At 41.0% G+C, this 24,615-nt stretch overlaps 1 protein-coding gene across 50 annotated transcripts in view; it reads left to right on the top strand.

Moving 5' to 3' along the window:
• The window catches only part of MAP4K4 (mitogen-activated protein kinase kinase kinase kinase 4), a 191,159-nt gene that overhangs the window by 147,214 nt on the left and 19,330 nt on the right, over window positions 1-24,615 (top strand). For 2 of the 50 annotated variants that reach the window (XM_072844439.1, XM_072844470.1), the window contains exons 13-25: window positions 4,793-4,954; window positions 7,701-7,787; window positions 8,480-8,599; window positions 9,564-9,725; window positions 12,253-12,486; window positions 13,445-13,551; window positions 15,549-15,697; window positions 16,348-16,445; window positions 18,529-18,704; window positions 19,203-19,323; window positions 20,414-20,605; window positions 22,662-22,779; window positions 23,094-23,264. In XM_072844439.1, the coding sequence (XP_072700540.1) occupies window positions 4,793-4,954; window positions 7,701-7,787; window positions 8,480-8,599; window positions 9,564-9,725; window positions 12,253-12,486; window positions 13,445-13,551; window positions 15,549-15,697; window positions 16,348-16,445; window positions 18,529-18,704; window positions 19,203-19,323; window positions 20,414-20,605; window positions 22,662-22,779; window positions 23,094-23,264 (1,897 nt within the window). Of the gene's footprint in view, window positions 1-4,792; window positions 4,955-7,700; window positions 7,788-8,386; window positions 8,600-9,563; window positions 9,726-12,252; window positions 12,487-13,444; window positions 13,552-15,545; window positions 15,698-16,347; window positions 16,446-18,528; window positions 18,705-19,202; window positions 19,324-20,413; window positions 20,606-22,661; window positions 22,780-23,093; window positions 23,265-24,615 lie in introns of all 50 variants that reach the window. The other 48 variants (XM_072844434.1, XM_072844436.1, XM_072844438.1 and 45 more) reach the window with 33 other exon arrangements.

The following is a 24,615-nucleotide window of genomic DNA, read 5'->3' as shown; positions in this document are numbered from 1 at the left end:
GGAGAGATGAGAAGTGGGTCTGGGGAGTAGGCGGCCTAAGATCACACTTGTGCTCAGTGGATTGGGAAGGCATCCAGATGAGAGGGCTAATGTGGAAAGCCAGCTCTCCTCCTGGTTCACTCCTCTGCTGCTCTTCTGCACCTTCCCTTTTTCTTCTCTGAAGACATAGAGGAAATTTGAATCTGGAGGCAGATATGAATTGGGTGCTAGACTGCACCTGGCTGCCAGCTGTGTGGTGGTTGAGTGGCAGGCGGCCTGTCATTTCTTTCCATCTAGGACTGTTATTGAAGTAATTTCCCTTCCTGGCTCTCTGGAGGAGCCCTTACTGATAATAGCCAAAGCATCAGCAGAGATAGGGACAGCTTTGCTTTCAAATTAAAGAAAAAGCATTTTTTTTAATAATGAGAGGAAAAAGCAAGTGCAGCACATGGTTTTTCTTTCTGCTACTGTGATCCCACAGGTTTAAATGGGGACCTTCAACATCATCTAAAAATCAAAGAATATTTAATAGTCTGCATAGTATATAAAGAAATGGCAGTAAGCACATCTCTAAGACTGTTGTGGGTCTGTGTCTCTGTGGTCCTGAGGTATTGCTTAGAACAATGCAATGGCCTGGAAGGGTTTTTAATCATGCGTCCATCCTGTCAATAAAAGAAACCAAGGTGTAAATCTGATATAGATCCACTTCTATACCCTTGCACTAAGTATGTATATTATAAAACATGCAAAAAGAGCTATCTTAAAAAGGGTGAGCTACAAATACAAGTAAATAAAAGTTCACTGTTTTCTTTTCCTAGACCTCCATTGATTATCTTGCTCACTGTTAGAGAGAATGCTGATATAGAGGCCTATCATCTTAGTTCTTCACTTCTCTCTTTCTCTCTTTTAATTTTGGTATACCAGGGCACTCTCCCCAGGATAGTATGGTGGGCAAGGAAGGGTAAAGTCCAGATCTTTTGAAGAGGAATGATTCTCTTACAGTTCATTGCTTACGAGATCTTTATAAAATTTTTTTTCACCAACTGTTGACTTAAAAAACAAAACAAAACACCCCATTGCAAACTCCACACCATGACAATTGGTAATATACACTGCCTCCCTCACACCCCCACTGCACACAAGTGAGGAAACAGGCTCGGGGAGGGGAAGTGGCTTGGACCCAGGAAGCAGAATCAGGACCACAAGCCGTATTCCTTGAGTCATCTCACTTGTCTTTCTAGGTTTCCGTGGTGTATTATAACTTCTCAAAGGATCCCTCGAACCCATTTTGGCTTCTTTGTTGTCTAAAAGTTGTAAAATAGAAGTTTAAGGTTCTTTGCCACTTTTGACCTGTTCATATTAATCTAATTTACTTGGAACCTAAATTCTCAGAAGCTGAGGGGGAATTTCAAGGGTGTAGACATGGCTTCCCTTTCTTTTTGTTTCCCTTTTCTTCGTTCTCCCATTTTCATCTAACTTGGAAGAAAATTATGTACATAATACCTCATTGGATAGCTTTCTGTCCACATTTTTTGTGATTGTGGGCTCTTCATTTCATCCAAAGGTGAGGCCCTTCTTACCTGGCCTGCCAGGTGTTTGCTAAACCCAATGTATTCCAGCAAGTCATTTCTTTTTTATAAACCTGAAAGTGTCCTGATGGTTGCCAACCTTGCCCATGACTGTTTTCAGAACTAAGCGGTGCTGAGTATCTCTGTAAAAATAGTAGAGTACACAAAACCACTCTCACTCCTCAAGATGGAAGGTTCTACAGAACTTCCATGTTCACCTCTTGAAGGAAAACATACCATTTTAAGCTTTTAAAACAGATTGAATGAGATTCTTTGTGTTTTAGATTTATCAGAAGGCTTTTTGTTTTATTTTGAATGTCTTTATATTCAATAGAAAAGTCAGAGGATGTTTTCCTTTGGAAAACATGACTAGCTAGGAATAACTGAAGGAATTAAATAATTTCTATTTAAAGCAAAGAAACCTGTTTTCCATTTGGCCAAAATATAATGATTTTTGTTACCAGTGTTAAAAAATGGTTGTGTTCTTAGCTATTGTATATTTGTTGTAAATTATATACTAGTAAAAACCACTCACTTCTTTTTGCTTCTAAATAGAAAAGGCAAAAGATACACAATAAAAGAGCTTACTTAATTTCCTTTGAAGTAGAAAGCTCTAGTAACACTGCTTGGATGAGATTCTCAGATTTCTTACCTCAAGTTCTGTTATGTTGCTCATGAAGTCATGGGGCTGGAGGAAATGGTTTTGTTTGTTTTATTTTCTGTTAGCTAATTTTAAAAAAGAAAGACCTCCCTCCCAGGGGTGCAAGGCCATGCTCAGGGCCAGGTGGCATGAACAGCAAGTAGCACCATGGCAGTAGAGAAAGGCCTCAGTGCAGAAAGCCTTAGCTCCTGAGTCCTTTGGCACATAGGTGGTTACTCTGTGTTGTCCTCCCTCTTTTTTTTAAGATTAAAAAAAAGTATAAAGGCATTAAGCTAGCAAATGACAGGCAACAAGTGCATTGTACGGGGCAGTATAGGTGTTCTAATTTAATAAAGATAACTTGGCCAGTAAAGTTGTAATTTCTAAACAGACAAGAACTCAGTTCTGTTTATGGCCCCACCCCTACCCACAGGAAGCTCCTGTATTTTTGTGCATTGAATTCTAAGAGCAGGCAATGCAGGGAAAAGAAATAAAAATGAAATGTATGTAATAAGAGAGGAAGGTGAGCCAAAAAGCTGACTCAGGACTGTATTGAGAATAGTGGTGATGTAGTACTCACCTGAGAGAGACCAGGTACCAAGTAATCCTCTCTATCCAGGGGTTCCACATGTAAGACATTTCTGTACATTTCTCAGGAAATTATTTTAAATGTTTGCCTTCAAGAGTGAATGCTTGTTACAGCGGTGGGCAGGGTCGGGGGAAACCCAGAAGGAATACTGAAACTATAATAAATACTTGCTTTTATACCCATTATAAATATTTGTATCTAATATCTCCAGTAGCTTCATCCCAAACTTTTTTTGTTTGTTTTTTTGTTGCCAAATTTTCTTATTTAATAATCTCAGTATTACATTGAACTTTGCGGTAATAATATCAGCTTCCTGTGTGTGTCTTAAGAAATGTCATGGCTGTGTATTCTTTAGAGCTGTGTAGTCTAACATAGTAGCCACTAGCCACGTGTAGCTATTTAAACTTAAATTAACTTCATTGAAATAAAGTTGAGGACTAAGTTTCTCATTTTTACTAGTCACATTCCAGGTACTCAATAGCAACATGTGGCTAGTCGCCACTCTATAGAATAATGCTGAGACAGAACATTTTCATCATCCCAGAGAATCTGTTGGATGGTACTAGTCTAGAGTCTAGAGGCTAACATTTTTCATATTCATGGGAAGAATTGGTTTAATTTTGTACTTAATACTGTGGAAGCACTTTATTGACAGATGTCTGGGGCTGGATGAGACAAGTGTCCAGACAGGTGCCCAATGTATGCCAATATTCTATTCTGTGGGGTTATATAGGATTACCTGGATTAGGGATGCCTGGGTGGCTCGGTGGTTGAGCATCTGCCTTTGGCTCAGGGCTTAATCCCAGTGCGGAGATTGAGTCCCACATCGGGCTCCCTGTTAGGAGCCTGCTTCTCCCTCTGCCTGTGTCCCTGCCTCTCTGTGTGTCTCTCATGAATAAATAAATAAATAATCATAAAAAAAAAAAAAAAAGGCTAGCCTGGATTAGGAAAGGCTGTCAGAGTGAGTCTGGTGATTAGTAGCACCAACCTCCCTGTTGGTGGGATACACAGTTGTGTCTGTTTAATACTATAGGGTGTTAGAGGCAGTGGCCCTTCCAGGTGGTGCTTGCTAGTTAGGTGACACTGGGCAAGTCCCTTAACTCTTCTTCTTCTTCTTCTTTTTTTTTTTTTAACTATATTTATGTTGTAGACTTTTTAAAAGATTTTTCATTTATGTATTTATTCATGAGACACACAGAGAAAGAGGCAGAGACATAGGCAGAGGGAGAAGCAGGCTCCACGCAGGGAGCCTGATGTGGGACTCGATCCTGGGACTCCAGGATCACACCCTGGGCCGAAGGCGGGCACCAAACTACTGAGCCACCCAGACGTCCCTCACTTAATTCTTCTGAACATGTTTTCTCATCTGTAAAGTAGGAGTGAAATAACCTACTTCCTGGATATGTTACGAGAATTACATTAGATAATAGAAATGGAATAAAGGAGGTCAAACACTTGGCACAATGCAAGACTAGTGGTAAGCATGTGTGCAGGAGTGGTTTCTTACATTCATAGTAATAATCCCAGCATTTCTTATGCTTGTTGATGTCAGTTTCTCTTTTTCATGATATTTGCTTCCTTTCCTTTTTTGTTTTTGTTTTTTGCTTCCTTTCCTTTTCTTCTTTTTCAGTTATTCCTCACCTGTCTTTGCTCTACTTCTGTTCTCTTTTATTCCTTTGTCGTCTTTTCCTTCTGACTTAAGGGCCCTGAGTAATTCTGTTGGTGATATGCAAGGATAAAGAATCTCCTGTCCCTTGGTTGCTATAATACAGTGAAGGATGGGGAATAGTCTATCACCAAAATGGAACCACACTGTGTGAAGATTCGCAGACACACACCACCTTTGACCAGTATTTATGAGGATGCTAGTACATAGGGGCAGTGTGGAAATAGCTGGGCAGTAGAGCCAGGGTCTGTGAGCTCCCCTCATTAGCACCTGCCTGTAACTGGTCAGCAAACTGTCATGAAAGCTGTAAGGGGAAGATTCCTACTGACTACATATCTTTGCTCCCCTAGCAACAAAGGAGAGAGCGGGAAGCTAGAAGGCAACAAGAACGTGAACAGCGAAGGAGAGAACAAGAAGAGAAGAGGCGTCTGGAGGAACTGGAGAGAAGACGTAAAGAGGAAGAAGAGAGGAGGCGGGCAGAGGAAGAAAAGAGGAGAGTTGAAAGAGAACAGGTTAGTTCACAAGAGAATGTTCTACCCATGAATTTGTGAGGTTTGCTGCTTAGTAGAGTTGAGGGATTTGGGGCAAAAAGTACACGCATGTGTATGAGCACCTACAACACATTCAGGACTTGAGAGGTTTCAAAATGATGGAGCACAACTTGAAGCATAGCAATACATTGAGTCTCATCTTTAAAAAAGGGCGGTTAAATCTTTACATTTACAAACATTGAAACCCTTTGAGTCGTCTCCAGTGTGATACCCAGAAAATTTCTGAATATGTCTTCTGGGCTTTGGCTTACATGCTTTGAACCCCAGATATCTGGATGATGATTAGCCTTTTTTGTAATGACATTAGAAACCAACCACAAGAAATGTTTGAAGTAGCCAGTGGCTGAATATTGTGATAAACATGGTTGCTTATAATGCAGTATATACGGATGTGGATCAAAAAAAACTAATAACATTGTGGTTTTGTTTAGCCAAAAAAGATCATCATGTTTTGGTAATAAGTATATTGATGCCAGCTATAGTTGTCTATTTAGAAGTCTCTGTTCCCTGAACCACCTGTGCAAATAAAACCTGACTGTACTTTTGTGTCTGTGCTGTCAATGTGAGCCCCTCAGAGCCTCTTCACCTCTCCCGTCTTTGAATTGATCATTCTTTGTTATTAGGTTTTAGTAAAAGAAAAAAGATATGAATGGGGCCAATTTAAATAATACTTGAAATTCATCCTTAAAATGCTTATCAACAACGGTATTAATTTCCAAAGTTGATTATTCCGCTGTTTTCCTCGGTACTAATCATATGCTTAAGCTTCTCTCCATGTTTTCCAGTTCTTAGGAATTTAAGTGATACTTTTCATTTGTTACCTTATTGACATTATTGGCTGTGATGTATTTTGGGTTTTTGTGGTAGTTGTTCTTTTGGGTTTTTTTCCACGTTCTAATTTTTACTTGGGGACTGCAAAGAGGAGTAAAAGTGAGCTTTTGAAAATTAAATACCCTAGGGATAAATCTTGTAATTAGATGGTGAGAAGAGGGTATGAGAGTAATACTTAATCTTTAATGTTCTAATGGCAGTCATTAGCTTTTGAGTACAGCAAGTATTCTTTACCTCTTCCTGAAAAAAATAATAGCATCAGAGTAGTTTCATTCTGCTTTCCTTATTCTTTGTAAAATAATCCCCATGTTAACAGTGATGTGAGAAATGTGTCATTTCTGCATTGTGTGTGCATGTTTGTGTACATGTATAATTCTGTGTGCTCACTATTTGTTAGGACCTTTATGATTTGGATAGATGTGAATTTCCTGGTTGTTCTTGTGTTTTGGAAGGCAAAAACCAAACAACTGTGCCACTTTGATCTTTTAAGTTACAATTCAGTTCTGTCTAGTTCAATGAGATGAGTTGGAATTCAGATTTCCTTTCTTAGCCATTGCAGGGGAAGGCCACATAGCACGCAAGGGCAGTGCTTGGCATAGCACGTGCAATGGAGGGAGGGGCTTGGAGTCCAGGTTGGAATCAGATTGGCTTTTTGGGGGGAAACTTATTTTGTAAGATAAGGGTTTCTAAGGAAATATGTATGTCATGATTTGTGTTACCCAACATTCTCTCTGCCAGAATTATTGGTTAACTAAAACTTCTGTCCAGCCCAGGTATATGGCTATTTTTATTTTAAAGTGTGTGCCATGGTACAAGTGGGTGGTCAGCATTAGACATGGTAAAGCGATCATCTGAATTTCAGAAAAAAATTTCTCCTCATAGCCCTTTAGTCTACTCCTCTTATGGAGTAGTTGGCTTTTTTTCCCTTTTAAAAAGGAAGGAAACTTCTTTCATTTGTATTTCAAAGTTGTTTCATGTCTGTCGCCTATTTGAGCCTCACAAAAAAATGTTGAGAATTCTGAGAAAATATTCTTGATACTCATTTGAGTCAAATGAAGAGACTGAGAAAATGGGAAGGCTTTCTAGGGGTCCAGGTCTCTTGATTTCCTAGTCTCTTAAATATGCATGCAACTTTAAGGCTGGATTTCTCCTCTTTACATATTTTGAGTGTGTTTGCCTGTTTTCATTGTTGCAGAGACTTGTTCTCCTCCCCTTAAAAATAGGCTCCTCCCCACCCCCACCCCTTCACCTGCCCTAGAAATACACACACTGTCTCACAGTCTCACCATGAAGAGCCTGGGCCTGTATATTTGTGAGAAATCACCTGAGTCTGGTGTCTACAGAGCATGGCTTTCAGAATGTAGTCATTCTGGGTACCTTCTGTTTCATCAGAGAAAACACAAATCATGTTTGTTCTGTTTTAATATTAAACAGGTTTTGGGCTGGGGTTTTAAAAATTGGCAATCTATGCCAGTTATAAATAATGACTAATAAGAGCCCTCTGGGGCAATGTGAACCCCTCTGGTTTCTTACCTAATTAAACTCTTGGTTTCTTTGGAGTCTGCCATCCTTAAGAGGAATTATCATGGTTCTTTGAAATCTTGCATTTGTATTTAAGAGCTGTGTTTGAACAAAAATTTTTAGATACCTTTGTGTATATCAGTGGAGTGTATATCATCATTTGTTAGACTCTTTAGGTCTTGGCCAATTTGAACATCTTCGGAAAAATCCTTCAGCATGCACTTTATAATATATTCTTCACTAAGTGTATTGCCACTGAAGACCATTGGGGCAAATGGTTCTTGGTGCTCCATTCAGGTGGTTCTGATACTTTCCTTTTGGATAAATTGATTGCTGGGTAATTTCTGTGTGACAGGAGTATATCAGGCGACAGCTAGAAGAGGAGCAGCGGCACTTGGAAATCCTTCAGCAGCAGCTGCTCCAGGAGCAGGCCATGTTACTGGTAACGCCTTGTATCTGTCTTGTTCCGTAGCATTAGGGCTCACTGATCCATCCCTCCCCTGAGCTTTGGGCATAGCTGTGGTGATCACCAGACCATTTTGGTTAGTGCTGTGGGCTGACAGGCTCAAATGGAAACGTCCTCTGTGGTCATGCTACTTTGGGTACATTTCAAGGTGGCATGCATGCATGCATGCATTTATTTATTTATTTATTTATTTATTTTCCTGTTAAAAAAGAGTTAAACTTCTCTCTGGTAGATAGCAAGGTTTTGAACAGAACTTGGCATTCGGTGAACAAACTAGAATGTTAAGGGCTGAAAGCACATGCCATAGGATTTTTGTCAAGTATTTCTTACTTTTGAAACCACCGAAATCAGCTTTTAATTGAATTCTCTCTCTGTCCAGTGATATTATGGTTAGCAACAAGCTGTCAGATTTTTCCACAGGTAATATGCTATTTAAAATCCCAGTCATTTTGCTCTGTTACCAACAAGGGGGAAAAGGGCATTCATTTTCTTTTTAAAAAGTTGAGAATGAATCCAGAGAAGAGGCGAGCTCTGCAGTGTCCCATAGATTTAGTGTTCTCCTCTCCCTCTCCAAGGAGTGCCGATGGCGGGAGATGGAGGAGCACCGGCAGGCAGAGAGGCTCCAGAGGCAGTTGCAACAAGAACAAGCATATCTCCTGTCTCTACAGCATGACCACAGGAGGCCGCACCCGCAGCAGCCGCCGCCACCGCAGCAGGAAAGGAGCAAGCCAAGCTATCACGCTCCGGAGCCTAAGCCCCACTATGAGCCTGCTGACAGAGCTCGAGAGGTATTTTCTTTCTTCTGTTGCTTAAGTATTGATCCAGTGTTGATTATTCCCTGGAAAGTAATAGAATGACTCTTAGGAACTGTATAATATTAAGGCTACAATGGGCACCAGTTATGAGCCACTCTCTTGGTTTCCTAGCTGAGAAATTGTGGATGGGGGAAGTGAAAGGACACTTGCCCAAGGTCTCTTACCTGGTTAGTGGTTTTTAAACCCATAGACGGATGATTAGAGTGCCTCTGTTAACAAATTGCAGATGAACACTAACCTAAACAGAAAGAAGATTATATGGCAGAATCATTTCTTCTAATGTAAATGAAGGGAATAGTGGCTTGGTTAGCTATTTCTCCAAAATTGCAATGAAAATAAAGTGTGCCTGTAGCCCAGTTTACTAACTTTTTAAAGATGATTTGTTACGGAACTACCCGGAGCCTTATTGTAAGGATGTGGGGAAGCAGTAACTGTTTAAGGATATTAGGAATATGGGGACCTGGGCAGCTTCTAGAATGTATTTAAACCTGGCCTATAGGTGGCATCTTTCTACCATGTCTCACCTTCCCAGAGAGTAGATTCTAGGAACAAGTGTTCTGCTTATTCTGGAATGCTAGTGTTCTTGGTAGAATGAAATGTGTTTTGAATTCTTGATGATAATCTTTTAATCTGTTGGTTAAGTTGGTTGTGACATTAATTTTTTTCCCTAGTTTATCATCATGAATAATCTAAAAATTCTTGCCAGCAGGAGATTTTAAAGGCTTAATTTTTATCTTCATAAGTATTCTTTATCTCAAATCACATTTTAACCTTATTTTATTTGCTCCCTCTTTTTTAAAGCCCCCCCCCTTCTCTTTCCTTGTAGTTGGAGAAAAGACAAAATTTATCCCTAGGGCCCTTCCACCTTCAGGCTTTCTTTAGCATCTCTGCTTTTCCCTACTAACACTGAGTTATGTCTTCTAATTCTCTGATGCAGGTGGAAGATAGATTTAGGAAAACTAACCACAGCTCCCCTGAAGCCCAGTCTAAGCAGACAGGCAGAGTATTGGAACCACCAGTGCCTTCCAGATCAGAGTCTTTTTCCAATGGCAACTCCGAGTCTGTGCATCCTGCCCTGCAGAGACCAGCTGAGCCACAGGTAGCAACAGCCAGGTGGCTGTGGGCTGAGGAGACTCATACAGTAGCTCACTGAGCCACGGGCCTGCTTGTAATGTTTTCAGTTTGGTTTGTTACCATACTTAGAGGAAAAGACACTAGCAGAAGTGATTTTAGATGAACATACAGGCAGTATACCTTCAGAAAAGAGAAAAGAAGGATTTTTTAAAAAGATTTTTATTGTACTTGTTAAAGAATATCTAGATTGAGTGATTTTTTCTTTTAGTCTGTCTTCCCTAACTCAAATGTTCATAAACAAGTGCTTAATACAAAAAACGTTCAGTTTAGGTTTTGGAAAGTTAGTATCAAAAGTATATAGAGGGAGAACCAGAACCTTTCCTAACCTTTGATCCTTGGCTCCTGGCCAGTTCCACGAGTGGGCTTTAGAAAGCCAGTGTCTGTCCTGAAATTGCATATAGAATTTCTTGGTTTGTCCAGCTGTGCATATTTTTCTGGGAAAGGGGCCTTTTATTAGATTCTCAAAAATTTCAAGATCCAAAAGAAGGTATGATCTAGAACGTTAAGTATGCATTTCCCTGTAGTGGGTCAGGGGGAAAAGTCATGACCTCTCATTGGGCTGGCCATACCATTCTGCATAGTCTAGGTGAAGGAGAAGCCCATGGACTGAGGGCCGTGTGGTTAAGAGAGAACCCTCTGAACTGTCCAGAGAAGAAAGGTAACAACAGGGATTACCCATGTCAGAGATCTGAAAGATCCTTGAAACACAGGTCCCCATTCTCTTACTGAAAATAAGTGACTTTAGACATTTTGCTCCTTGAAACCGTGTCATCTGGAATATTGGGAACAAGTTCTTAAGCTGCATGTGTTAGGGGATGAAAGTTCATATTCTTGCAATAGAAATAGCTGTGGTATTTTTAAAAACAAATCCAAGTGAGGAGGGAGTTCTTAAGAAAAAGAAAGAAAAAGGAAGAACCAGACCTAAGCAAAGGGCATGTTTGTGGGGGTGGGAGGTTTTATAGGCAGGGAGATATTTACATGGGGTCAGCAGTCCCTTGAGTCACAGAAGAGCTGACTGACCCACAAGCCCAGAGAGTGAGGAAAGCAGGACAGAGAGAAGGGAAAAGAGACTGGTAGAGTTGGTTTGACATCACTTGTATAAAGAGTCCAGGACTAAAATTTTTGTTCCGAAAGTTAAACTTAACCACAAATAGAAAATTTTTATCTGTTTGGCTACTAACAGTTTAAAAAATAGGAGTTCTTGAATTATGTAGGCTACTTTTATATTCATAATTAACTAATGCAGTGCCTAGAGATAGTCTCCCTTTTCCTCCTTCTACCTAAAGTCGCTTTGGGCTGAAATCTATACTTAAAACATTCTTTGAAGACACTATTCACATAGGAGTCTGTCTTAAAATGCATTTTTTATTATAGTTACAGATAATACTTTCAGTTTCGTGTTTTTCCCCCTGAAAGTTTTAAACATTTTAGCACTCTGGGATTGTACCAATAAGTGGAATTTGTCACTCTTCCAGAAGTCCTAGAAATCATGACTTGGGACTTACTCTGAATCTTGCATTCAGACAGGTTAAACTGGTTGTGATGTGGTATATTTAGTTTTCATTAAATGCATTGAATAACGGATAGCGTAGCTAGAATTATGTAAATTACAATCTTGAACACTTATTTTAAAATGATAAAATACGATAAAGAAAATACAGATTATATCAGAGATTGTTCTACCAAATTAAAAGCAACCAGATTAACTCAGGTGACAGATTATTTGTCCTGTTTCTTATGTTGTCAAGTAGAAGGCATATATACTCCAGTAGCAGTTATTGAAGGGAACAGTAGTATTGAATATTCCTAAATAAAACCAAATTCCTTTTTTTCATAACCACTGTGAACATGTATGGAGATCTCTAAGGTTTGAAGGTTTTAGGACTTGGGAGAGGAAAGCAGCAAAGTTGTTGGTGTATTTGAAAAGTTGGGTATTTTTAAGTTATATTACTACAGTCTGCCAACACATAAGGGGTTTCTCTTTGCTCATGAAATGTGTTCTGTGGTCATTGGGTCTGAAACCTGACACTGCCAGGTGCCATGAGGGGATGGATCGCTAGGTCTGCATGTATGGCAGTGTCTGTCTTGTGATTTTTTTTTTTTCTTTCCTCCCTCTCTCTCTCTCTCTGCCTGTTGCCTCCACTTTGACATGGATGTGCATGAAGCACGTTGTCCTCCCTTTCAGGACCAGAGGTCTACGAGGGTTGTTTTGATTTAGTTTTGTTCATTAATCTTCATGTTTACTGCTATCTGTAATGTTAGTCTGGATATTAAAAGAGTTTTCTTTATAAATGTACATTTGCTTTTTTCTATATATCGTATTCCCCAGACTGCTTCATCACTTAGAAGTGTAACTGTTCCTTTGCTTGGCTTCCCTAGGACTGTATTGCCCCAGTTTGCCTTCCCTCACTTCTTGGTTTGGATTTGGTATTGACCAGAGAAGCGTTTTATGCAGAACGCATTGAATGTTTTGTGTTTTGTTTTCTTGTAAGGTACAGTGGTCCCACCTGGCATCTCTCAAGAACAATGTTTCCCCTGTCTCGCGATCCCATTCCTTCAGTGACCCTTCTCCTCCCAAATTTGCACACCACCATCTTCGCTCTCAGGACCCATGTCCACCTTCCCGCAGTGAGGTGCTAAGTCAGAGTTCTGACTCTAAGTCGGAGGTACCTGACCCCACCCAAAAGGCTTGGTCTAGATCAGACAGTGACGAGGTGCCTCCAAGGGTAAGAAGCAGAAAGACAGATGTGTGCTGCTTTTTTCCTTTTTGTTATTTTTTCTTTTAATTATTTATTTTGACTAAGGGTATGGTGACTTCACCAGAATGAAGGGGCAATGAAACTTCAAAGGAACTTTTTACAGTGGGGAAAGTTCCGTAGTTAACACACTTATATTCAGCCAGTGGCCAGTTAGCTTATAATGGTTGTTGCTAACTCTATACTTAAATACAAAGTAACAGAATAACATATGAATAAGTCGATAAAGACTATCCTTCTAGAACAAAAAAGAATCAAAATATATTCTAGCTGTTGTCTTAAGTACTTAGACAAAAGCATTTATCAAATTATTTTGCAATATTAATGAATATCAAAAATTTCAGAAAAGGCCTTTTAAGAAAGATTTAACATAAAAATTCTTTTAAAATGATTTTTTTCTTTTTAAATTGAGGGATTTTTGGTTTTTCAATTTTTTGTTTTGGTTTGGTTTTAGTAATTATTGGTGAAATCAAACAAAAGGCACATATTCATTTCGTTTATTTTTCCTCCACTTGGAATTTGCTTCCTCTGAATATTTTCTTGCTTCCTACCAGTCTTTGTTTCCTGCTGATCCATTTGTAGACCATTGTTTGGTTTCTTTGAGCTGATTTTCCTGATCCTCACATTATCTCAGCAAAATGCTTTGTATGTCCCCTGCCACAAAGCTTTAGTCCAAACATCATTTGAATGTTATAGAAACATAGAAAAGCTGTTTGTCCTGGCTCCTTTGATGCCTTTGACTAAATTTTCTCTATGTATTGTATCTGTGGAGGGCAGAGAAGGATCAGGGCTGGGGTGGGGTGGTGGGTGGTGGTAGGGATTAATCCTCACATAAGTAGGAGTGCTGTAAAAATGTATTTGGGTAGGGAAATCTTTTTTCTTCTCCTCCTATTTTCAATACTTTAATTGCTATATTTTCTACCCAAAGGTTCCTGTGAGGACAACGTCTCGTTCCCCTGTTCTGTCCCGTCGGGATTCCCCACTGCAAGGCAGTGGACAGCAAAATAGTCAAGCAGGTCAAAGAAACTCCACTAGGTAAGAGAAGAGGGAAGCTTAAGAACAGGTTTACTGCATAGCATATTGTGTCATCTTTATTTTCATGAAAATGTTCGTAAACATGGAACATCTGAGGTAAAGAGATGATCACTTTATAAAAGAAAAACTGCCAGAAAAATCCATTATTGTGAATAACAACACACTGGTTTCTAGTGAAAAGTCTGAATCCATTTGTGTATTTCAGCACTTTTAAAAGGAAAACTCCTTGGTTCTGTAAGAGCAAGTGGAAGGAACAGCAAGGAAGGCAGCAGAGATGAGAATTGGAATCTGAGGGGGCTTATCATCTAAAGGATGTCCCAAGTGCTTAGGATTGGTATAGAACTCACAAACAGGCTACTAAAGGAAGTCAGTGGTTGACTTACAGTCTGTAGTAAGCTAGCGAATTAAGCAAATAATATTTTTAGGTTGTAGTGCTGTTCTGTGTACACTACAGTAGCTGTTAGCTACATGAAGCTACTTAAATTTGAGTTTTACTTAATTAAAATTCAATAAAATTAAATTAAATTTCCTTAGCTACAATAGTCACATTTCTTAATATCCACATGTAGCTGTGGCTACCATGTTACACCAGTCAGCTCTAGAACATTTTCATCCTATCAAGTGACTTCCATTGGCCTGTGCCATCGTAGGGGAAGAAAAGAGCACTATATTGGCCATTTTGTACTTGATTGTCACTGAACCTCTGAAGTTAGCCTTCTGCATGGGGAGCCCTGAAAGAACGTGGAGCACTGAGATGGATGACAGACGAAAGCCACGGAGAGCCTTTCTGGTCCTTAAATGAGCATGGCGCACTATGCGATTCTTCAGTGACAGAGCCTATGTATTAATTGTGACCTAGCAAACTTGTGCTCTGGGTGCATCCATGGCCGGGGAATGTCCTAGCCCTTGCCCTCTGTCGCATTTCTATCACAGCTCGTACAGAGCAGTGTGCTGTGTGAGTGTCGGCTCTTCAAGGCGTTGACAGAAGTGAGAGCAGCAGCCTGGAAGCAGCATGATTTTGTGTATTGTATAAGTGGAATTTCTTATAAGAAGAAACTGAGTATGGAGCTGTGACAGGAATAGTAACACTTTTCCTGTCAGAAGTGATAAAGATTTGGTGTCTGGCCTGTCATTTAACATTTTTTATTTAAACTTACCTGAGAGGGGATCCCTGGGTGGCTCAGTGGTTTAGCACTGCCTTCAGCCCAGGGTGTGATCCTGGAGGCCCGGGATCGAGTCCCACATCGGGCTCCCTGCGTGGAGCTTGCTTCTCCCTCTGCCTGTGTCTCTGTCCCCACCCCCGTCTCTCTCTCTGTCTCTCATGAATAAATAAAATCTTAAAAAAAAAAAAAAAAACTTACCTGAGATATTTCATATACCCAAAACTAACGTAACATTGTGTGTCAACTACAATTTTTAAAAAAAGGAGGGATGCCTGGGTGGCTCAGGAGTTAAGCATCTGTCTTTGGCTCAGGGCGTGATCTTGGAGTTCCAGGATTGAGTCCCACATCAGGCTCCCTACATGGAGCCTGCTGCTCCCTCTGCCTATGTCTCTTCCTCTCTCTGTGTCTCTCTCATGAATAAATAAATAAAATCTTAAAAGGTGGGGGGATATCTGAGGGACTCCAGGGGTGCTCAGTGGTTGAGCGTCTGCATTCAGCTCGTAGCTTGATCCTGAGGTCCTGGGATTGAGTCCCACATCAGGCTCCCCACGAGAAACCTGCTTCTCCCTTTGCCTATGTCTCTGCCTCTCTGTGTGTCTCTCACAAATAAGTAAATAAAATCTTTATTTAAGAAAAAAAGATATGCAATAAAATCCATGAATCATGTCATTGTAACTTTTGATGAATTTAAGGTTAAATGCTGTTCATAGGCCTTTTTTTCTCATCATACCTACATTTTAGAGACATTGATGGACACATCATGCACATGTTTATAATTTGATAACTACATCTTGGGATAATGCAGGAGCTGTTCTCTCTTTTTCCTAACAGCAGTATTGAGCCCCGGCTGCTGTGGGAGAGAGTGGAGAAGCTGGTGCCCAGGCCTGGCAGTGGCAGCTCCTCCGGATCCAGCAACTCCGGATCCCAGCCTGGGTCCCACCCTGGGTCCCAGAGTGGCTCTGGAGAGCGCTTCAGAGTGAGATGTAGGGTACCTTTGCTCATCCCTTTCCCCATTAATGATATCAGGCTATAGGTTCAGTATATTGGAGATCCTTTTCAATCATGTAAAAAGGCCTGTGAGTTTTTCACAACTGCATATCACAGAACAGTGTTTTGGTGCAGGTTATTGATGATATCATAATTTTAATAATAAAGAGTTCACTTTTGAGAGCTTACACATGCCTAGCACAGTGAGTACTTTATGCGTTATCTCATTTAATCCTTAGAAGAACCCTATGAGAGAGAGAGAGAGAGAGAGAGATGTACTGTCTCCATTTTATAGATTAAAGCAGCTACAATTTAGTGAGGTTAAGTAACTTGTCTAAGGTGATGAGCTGGGATTTGAACCCACTTCTTTCACTATAGACTCCATTGACTGTCATGTTCAATGTTATTTCATCCCTTGAAATAATAAGCTAATGAAAAATCCCTCTATTATATTATTGACATAGTGTAACAAGGTATTGCAAATGCAGGTTAGGCAGAGTCAGGTCTGCATGTGGAGACCTGCTGTGAGTGGGGCTAACAGAGGTGGGTGGGAGGGGAGGGAGAGACAAAGGCTAGGTGGACTGGGTCAGATATGTGCTCTGTGTTTATCTGTTTCTTCCTTTCTTGTCTGTCTTGAATTTCACAGCATCATCCAAATCTGAAGGCTCTCCTTCTCAGCGCCTAGAAAATGCAGTGAAAAAACCTGAAGAAAAGAAAGAAGTTTTCAGACCTCTCAAGCCTGCCGTAAGAATTATACAAAATCAACTTATTCTAAGCTTGAGTGAGGTCTTCCTATTAAAAACATATAGTTGAGCCCCTTCCTGTGGGCTCCCTTCTCAAAGATTGGAGGAATTAGAAGAAATATGTCCTTAGACACATTTGTACACATACCCCCCTCATTGCTGTAGTAATTTTTTTTTTAAGTACAAAAGAAAGAAGAGCCTTTTATTTTTATTTCTTTGCTCAGCAATAACCTTTATGTATTTTTGATGACCTGGGCATTTACAAAACTGTCTTTTAGAGTAAATTTTTTAATATCACCTTCTTCTTCAACTCTACTTAAATTCTGCCTTTTGGTACTGGTAATGACAGTTGTGACTTCCTTATACTTGGCCTTTAGTTCTCGTTGCATTAACTTACCATGTAACTGTGCCCATTGTGGGATTGTAATAAGCTTTTTGGAATTTTGATTTCTTGCTTGAATTGATTCCTGTCCTTCCCCTTCCTCCCCTTCTTTCTCCCATGCTTCCTTGTGCTGTGCATTTTGCATCACTGATGGTTTCTCCGGCTCAATGCAACTGCTCCTACGCTGAAGGGCGAAGTGGTAAGCCCCATCTCTGAAAAATGCCGCAGCAGAGCAGCATTCCAGCTGCCTCTTAAACTTAACTTACGGTCCATCTACATTTCCTTTCCTCCCTCAACTTGCCTTTTTGTTCTTTCTGGAATTCAAAAGTGCTAAGCTTCTGCTTTCTCTTTTTAACACAGAATTTGCTGCATATATTTATTATTATTAAATAGAACTTCTAAAAATAATTTCTTAAAAAGCCACAGTTGTAATCATGAGACAGTAAGACTCAACGTCCAATACACTGTTATTTCAGAGGCTCAAACTCAGAGAAGGGTAACATATTCTTAACTGTGGTGAAGGAAACTCAGTTGGAACTGCTAAAAAGAAAAAGGAAAAATGACTACGTAGCCTGCTTTTTCTAACAACAACAAGAAAGTCATTACTTCCAAATATAATTCCCAAGTAGAAACTTTGGACTTCTGTATGAAATTGTCAAGTGTAAATAATAATCACGCTTGAAAATTATATGTGGATACTTGACTGAATATTAAAATGTCTCAGTATGGAAGAATAATGGGAAATTAAGCTCCTTTTGAATAATGTCTTTTAAGGTAGATTTCCTTTCTCTGTGATGTTCATAGTTGTTGGCAGTGTTGCAGGAAAGTGGGGTCAGGTGGTGCCAGGGGAGGGCCTCATCCCCTGCCCACAGCAGCACAGGCTGCTTCCACTTTCCACTTGCTGTGTCATGGACATTCTTAGGAATGCGGCAAGTTGTTAACACTCCATGAAATAAGATTTTTTTTTTCATGAAATAAGATATTAATAGTATACTCACTTTTTCACTTTTCGTAGGTTTGAAATTGTTAAAAGGTGGAGTTAAAAATAGGTTCACGGGATCCCTGGGTGGCGCAGTGGTTTAGCACCTGCCTTTGGCCCATGGCATGATCCTGGAGACCCGGGATCGAGTCCCACGTCGGGCTCCCGGTGCATGGAGTCTGCTTCTTCCTCTGCCTGTGTCTCTGCCTCTCTCTCTCTTTCCGTGTGACTATCATAAATAAATAAATAAATTCTTTAAAAAAAAAAAATAGGTTCACTAAAGAAAAGTTTTCAGTCAGCTCTATTTAACTATAATCTTGCTTTTTGGATAATCTCTTTGAAATAAGACCATGTTACATAGGCAGAACTCCAAGAATTTTCCTTCACAACATTTGTTGCCCTAGAATTTTATGTTAGAGTTTTTAAAAAGCACTGTTGGCCTGTTATAAGCAGATTATGTTTTTTATTGTTGGGAGATTTGAACTGTGTACATTTTTGGCTTTCTTTTTTCCCTCTTTTTACATTTTTTGGTCTTTCCTATCAAAAGCTTTAAGAGCTCACTTTCCTGTGATGCTAGTAAATACAAAATAGTTTTACAGAATGGATGTTGTGGCCATTTTATCAATCGTTAAAATGAAGAATGTCTCATAATTTGTTGTTTTCTTCCCACTACACCCTGCACACGCCCCTTTGCCTTACTCTCATTTCTGTCCTGTGCATTAGGATTTGACTGCACTGGCCAAAGAGCTTCGAGCAGTGGAAGATGTGCGACCACCACACAAAGTGACAGACTACTCCTCATCCAGTGAGGAGTCCGGGACAACAGATGAGGAAGACGATGATGTAGAACAAGAAGGGGCTGAGGAAGCCACCTCTGGACCAGAGGACACCAGAGCAGCGTCAGTCATTGGTGTATTTTAGAGAGGCTGAGAGTGTCTCTGCTGAGCTTACTTTTCATTTAGAACCAGTTTTTCCCAAGCTTTTCCTGACTCTGTGAACACTTAACATTTACTTCTCGTGGATTCAGCAGCAGGCAGCCTTTTGTTCCTCTCCCTTCTCCTTGTTTGGGTGCACATGCGTGTTAGTGCTGTTCCCCAATACCCTAGTAGGTAATTTATTGTTTTCTTTTTAATTTGAGGATATGACAAAAGGGAAGTTTCAGTTCGGTTGAACCACATTAACCATAAGAATTCATTCTAAATGTTTTTGCTTAAAAACAAATCATACTGGCAGAAAGTTCTTTGTTGAAGGAGAAGAGCTAAGCTTTTGTTTTCCTTGAGGAAACTATATCTGTAGCCTGATCTCGTCTTAAGCCTTAGGGAATGTGAAGGATCTAAACAGGATATTCTCGACTGGCGGGATGATAGCCCTTTACTTCTGATTTTTTGTCTCAATAGGTCGTCCCTGAATTTGAGCAATGGTGAAACAGAATCCGTGAAAACCATGATTGTTCATGACGACGTAGAAAGTGAACCAGCCATGACCCCATCCAAGGAGGGCACTCTAATCGTCCGCCAGGTACCTGTGTCTTCTCTTTGTTGTTAGAGGCAGAGCTTCTCCTGTAGTCATTAACCCACTTGCTCATTCACTCACTCATGCTGTTTCTACATCATCATCTGTTTTCATGTTAATAAGACCCAGAGGGTAGTGTTGGGGGCTAGGGAGGCAGGTATGTGCTGCATGCCAAGAAGGTAGCTAGCAGTCTTCCACCCCACATTGCTGCTCCTCTGCATGTTTTGCGGCAGCCCTCATTCAAGCACCACGCTGATTCTCACAGTCTGTGTCTGAGTAGTAGAAAAGCCACAGGGAGTCCCTTCAGCAGGCTTGCAGAGTGAGGAGGCAGGGCCCAGTCTGTAGCAGAGCAGCCACAGAGCTTCTGCAAAGCGCTCCTAGCACTGAGTGTCCGCAGTGCTGCAGCAGGAGCAGCCCTTAGGCAGGAGTAGTTCAAGAGTGGATGCGCCTCATCAGCCACAGGAGGACCTCGTGGAACAGAAGGGTTGGGAGGTCTCTCTTGCGTGTTCTAAAACATTAGTTTCCTCACTCGTTGAATATTAAATGTGTACCACCCCAATGTGCTCGGCTCAGATTACTCAGCTTTACAACTGTCTGTTCATTTCTTAGCTTAGAAAACAGAGAAGTGATGCACTTCCCGTGACATAAAACAGGCGCCTTTCTAGTGTTTTGGACTTTTCCTGAGTGTGTTTCATGCAATGGCAATGCATTCGGATGGACAGTGAGAAGAACGTGGAAAAGACCAGGATTCAAAGAAGCGACAGGGTACTCTCTAGAGTTTTAGACAGGAAGATTTTTAAAGAAAAAAAAAAAGGCGAGTGGTTTTGGTAACAATAGCTAGTGCGGCAGAGAAACCAGATTAGGTAGTCACTGCTCAAGTCCCATGGCCACCAGATGAGGTACTTTGAATTCTGTTGGCTCAGGCGAGGCATTTGGCGAGGAAGTGTGAACAATTCCGGCCAGTTTCCTCCGGTCTTTCCTTGATAACTTAACAGAGTTTGAAAAGTCACACAGCACCTTAAAGTCAGTTATCAGTAGGGTCATAGGGAATTTCAGCAGCGCTTGAGCGAGACGAGTGTGCCTGTTTTTTCTACAGAGTACAGTTGACCAAAAGCGCGCCAGCCATCATGAGAGCAATGGCTTTGCCGGTCGCATTCACCTCTTGCCAGATCTCTTACAGCAAAGCCATTCCTCCTCCACTTCCTCCACCTCCTCCTCCCCATCCTCCAGCCAGCCGACACCCACCATGTCCCCACAGACACCCCAGGACAAGCTCACTACTAATGAGGTATGTCTCGCACCACAGCTGGCTGCTTTCCTAGGGTTTGACCAGCACTGCCTAGTAGTTAGTTTGCAGAGGAGACCTTTCCCACGCCCCTCACCCCTCCCTCCCCACCTGCTTTCTTCTGTCACCTACCCTTCTCCCCAACCCCAAGTAACATGTCTCAGATCTGCATACAAATCCCGTAACCCTAGATCAATGTCCCTCCAACTTGCCAGTTCACTGTTTACTTTTCTCTAGATAAGTGTAGTTGCATGGCTTCTTTATTCAGTTTATTTTATAAAAGTCTAAATAAAATGCTGTGTTCTCAGATCCATTATGTATTTGGCATGAAATTCTTGTAGTCCTTTGTGGAATCTGCTTTTTTGATTCTTTTTATCTGAAAAATAAAATACAGAAAAAATTGGTTAAGCTGACTTGGCCTTATCTGGACACGCTTGTTATCCTCTATAGGAATCTCCTTCAAATAGGCCTGGGTTGCTTTTTGTTTTTGATGGGGGAAGATTGTTGATTGGTTAATCCTTTGTTTTCACCCACTCTGTTAAAAAGGACTTATTTGCAATCACTCAGAGTTTAAGTAAAGGCCAAATGATTTTTAGGGAAATCTAGAAAATTAGGGTGTTAAGAGCAAAGATCTGAGCATGCTTTTAATTTAAAATTTTGAGTGGGAAATCCTGTGTGCTCGTTTGAAGGCTTGGCTGTGGTGCTCACTCAGTCTGGGTACTAGTTGGGTGATGCTTTGCTCTTTGGAACAAGATTATGCCCCCAGTGCAGTGAGAGAGTCCCCCTTGAGCACCCTATACTAAATTAAAACAAGCAGTTTGATTTCTTGGGAAGTTTGGTTGAAATGCACTTGTCTAACAGTTGAACGAGGTTGAAAGTGGCACGTAGCTTCAGCCAGTCTTGTTAATGTAAACATTTACTCCCAGCCTGTATCTACCTGCTCCTGTGTTGGTTCCCTTTTTAGAAAGAATCAGAATATAATTCTTTCCCCCTGAGGAGCCAGGGGCAAGTAAGGTGGGCTTGCATAAGACTGGCCATTGGATGGACTGGCCATTGGTCATAGGGCAGGGTGGGAAGCTTGCCAGCAGGCGGCTATATCCAGTGGGAGGAGAAAGCCTGGGAACCTGGGCAGGCTTGGGCTCTAGCACACGGTGACTTTTAGCTGCCCACGGAGGGCGAAAGATTTCAGGACTAAAGCACTTGATCGGAAGTGTTCTTTTTTTCTCCAGTGATATATGCCACCTACACTCAACATTTCTCCTTATATTTATATTTAAACTTGGCTCCATCTTGCTCTAATGTACAGTATTTACTATAACCCTTAACTCACTAAACTGGCAAGTTTATTTTTCTGTTTGTTTTGTTTTTAATTGTCATTACATTTCCACTTAACAATTTGTTTCACTTTCTTTGTGTTTTTTTTTTTTGTCTTAAGTTACACTATTAACCAAAACACTAGTGCTCCTAAAAGAGCTAAAGTATGTACCATATCTTGTCGTTTGCACCTTTCACTAATGAGCCCCTGTTCAATATGGGTTTACTGATGATGCACCTAAAACGGTGGTAGCCAAAGCTTCTGTAGCTTTCTGGCAAGAGGCTCACGTTAAATAATACAAAGTAAAGATTTGCCAATATTCCAACATAGGTTAATTGGCCTCTTTTAGACAGAGGAGTAAATTCAGAAATTGATGAATTAAGATAGACATTTCAAACCTCCTTTAGGAGTTTTTGTTTTAATTATTTACTTAAAAAGAAAAACAAAAAACCTAGGAGCGTGAAATATAGATTTTGTTGGTAGTTCGCAGCATTCCTGTCTTAGATGAACAGTATTTCTGAAAAGAGATGTAGCTCTTTTGGTGGTTCCAGGTTGTACGGCCTGTTGGTGGGGTGTGTTGTGCACATGCAGAGCCCCCCTCCCCCAGAGAGCTTTTGGGGGGAATGATGCAGGAGGGACAGGGCTTGCTAGTGGGAAACTGTGCAGTAGAGAAGTGGCTTGAAATGTTTTGTGTTCATCTTTTTAATGTCATTTGTATTAATAAAATTGAAATTTACATTGCAGACTCAGTCCGCTAGTAGCACACTCCAGAAACACAAATCTTCCTCCTCCTTTACACCTTTTATAGACCCCAGATTACTACAGATTTCTCCATCTAGTGGGACAACAGTGACTTCTGTGGGTAAGTAAACCAGCGACAAGAAAGCAGCTGACAAATAGGACTCGGTCACTTTGTGTTGCTCTTTCTGATGGCTTAGGCATGACGTGGTGGTGGTGTGCAGGCACAGACCTCGGATACAGAAACACCCATCTCGTTTGCATTGCTTTACTTGCAATGAGCTGCATAGTCAGTTTCCCTTTTCCATATACATTTCTTACAAATTTCTTTTCCTTGACATTATAGCATATGAATATTTACTTTAGATGTGGTAGGAGAGGGAGACAGATGCAGCATTTGTGTGTACAGAAGATAATTTCAATTGTACTCTGTTCTAGTGGGATTTTCCTGTGATGGAATGAGACCAGAAGCCATAAGGCAAGATCCTACCCGGAAGGGCTCAGTGGTCAATGTGAATCCCACCAACACTAGGCCACAGAGTGATACCCCGGAGATTCGTAAATATAAGAAGAGATTTAACTCCGAGATTCTGTGTGCTGCCTTATGGGGTAGGTATCTTACGGCCACTGTGATGTCATTTTTTTATTTTCCTGAGGGTAGACTGGTCTTTTAGAGAAGGTAGTATTTTGGACAGTTGGGGGATTTTGTAAAGAGTTGTTGAGACAGATAAGTTGGAAGACTTCTGTAATGCGTACCCTTGTTACCTTCTCCTGCAGAATCATGCAGGTATATGTGCGTGCTTGCACTCTTTTCAGCCACCAGGTATTGGAATGGAAACTCCTCTCCCATTTCTTCATGTAAAGAAAAAAAGTGAAAAGATGAGGACATTTGATTTGGTCCTTACTTACAGGGAAAATGAAGAAGCCTATTGGATTGTTTTTAAATGCTTCAGTTTGACATTTTTTCCCTGCTCTTCATGACTTGAGCCTAACATGGAAATGAAGCTTTTAAAAGCAGTTTGCCACTGGCCAGAGTGTACAGAAGGGCACTGTGGTGCCGTGCCGCCTTTCCCTGTTCCATCTCCGCAGTGTTGATGTAGCTTCTTCTCACAGCTTGAGATGCCATGAGACATTGTGCCTGGGGAGGCCGCCACATGCAAGACTTGCCCTCTCATTCTGAGGCTGGCCTCTCTGTTGCTCCTGCGCCATCACCTTCCCCACTACCGCAGACAGACCCTGCTCTTGGCCTTCCCTTGTCTTCCAGTCCCACACTTTGTTCTTGTTCTTCTCCTGTCTAAACCCCGAAATCAGCTGTTTTTAGCAGGGACCCTGTTTCTGGTCAGCTCCTTCCTTGACAATGCAAATGTGAATGGACAGAAGACATGTGATCCATTTTGGTTTGAGTGCACTGCACATCAGCCTCAGCGTGTGGTTTGTTGGAATGTCCATGATGGCCTCCAGGGTGACCAAATCGACCCTCCTGTCCACACCCACTCTACCCCTCACCCCCTAACCTTACCCAAGACTTGAGGGTCTCGTTGCTTGCCTCCTGAACTTCACGATGTTCGTCATTCCTGTTGTTAAAGAGGGGGTCTGTTACTTGTTAGAAGTTCTCCTTGTTCACCTTCTAGACTTATCTGTCTGTTGACTTCTCTCCTGCCCCTTTCCCAAGCTCCTATTCGGCCTTCTTTCAAGGATTTCAGGAGAGTCTTCTCCCCTTTGCTGACATACCTACTTTCTCTTTGACTCTTTGAGTCCTGGATTTCTGTCCTTGTCACTACCAAATATCTTAAGTCCCTTAGTGATCATAAGGCCTTTTTTGTATTAACCCCATAGGTAAAGGTAATAGTAGACACATTGAGGAGATTACTGGAATCTTGTAAGGCAGCTGTCACAGCATTGTCCCCCATGGTCCTGTTAAGTGTTGCTCTGTGAATGCCAGTTGTGATCCCATCACAGG

Source organism: Canis lupus, chromosome 11 (genome assembly GCF_048164855.1).
Source record: "Canis lupus baileyi chromosome 11, mCanLup2.hap1, whole genome shotgun sequence".
Taxonomy (NCBI): domain Eukaryota; kingdom Metazoa; phylum Chordata; class Mammalia; order Carnivora; family Canidae; genus Canis; species Canis lupus.
Note: the sequence above shows the minus strand (reverse complement) of the source record. Positions and strands in the feature narration are given on the sequence as shown.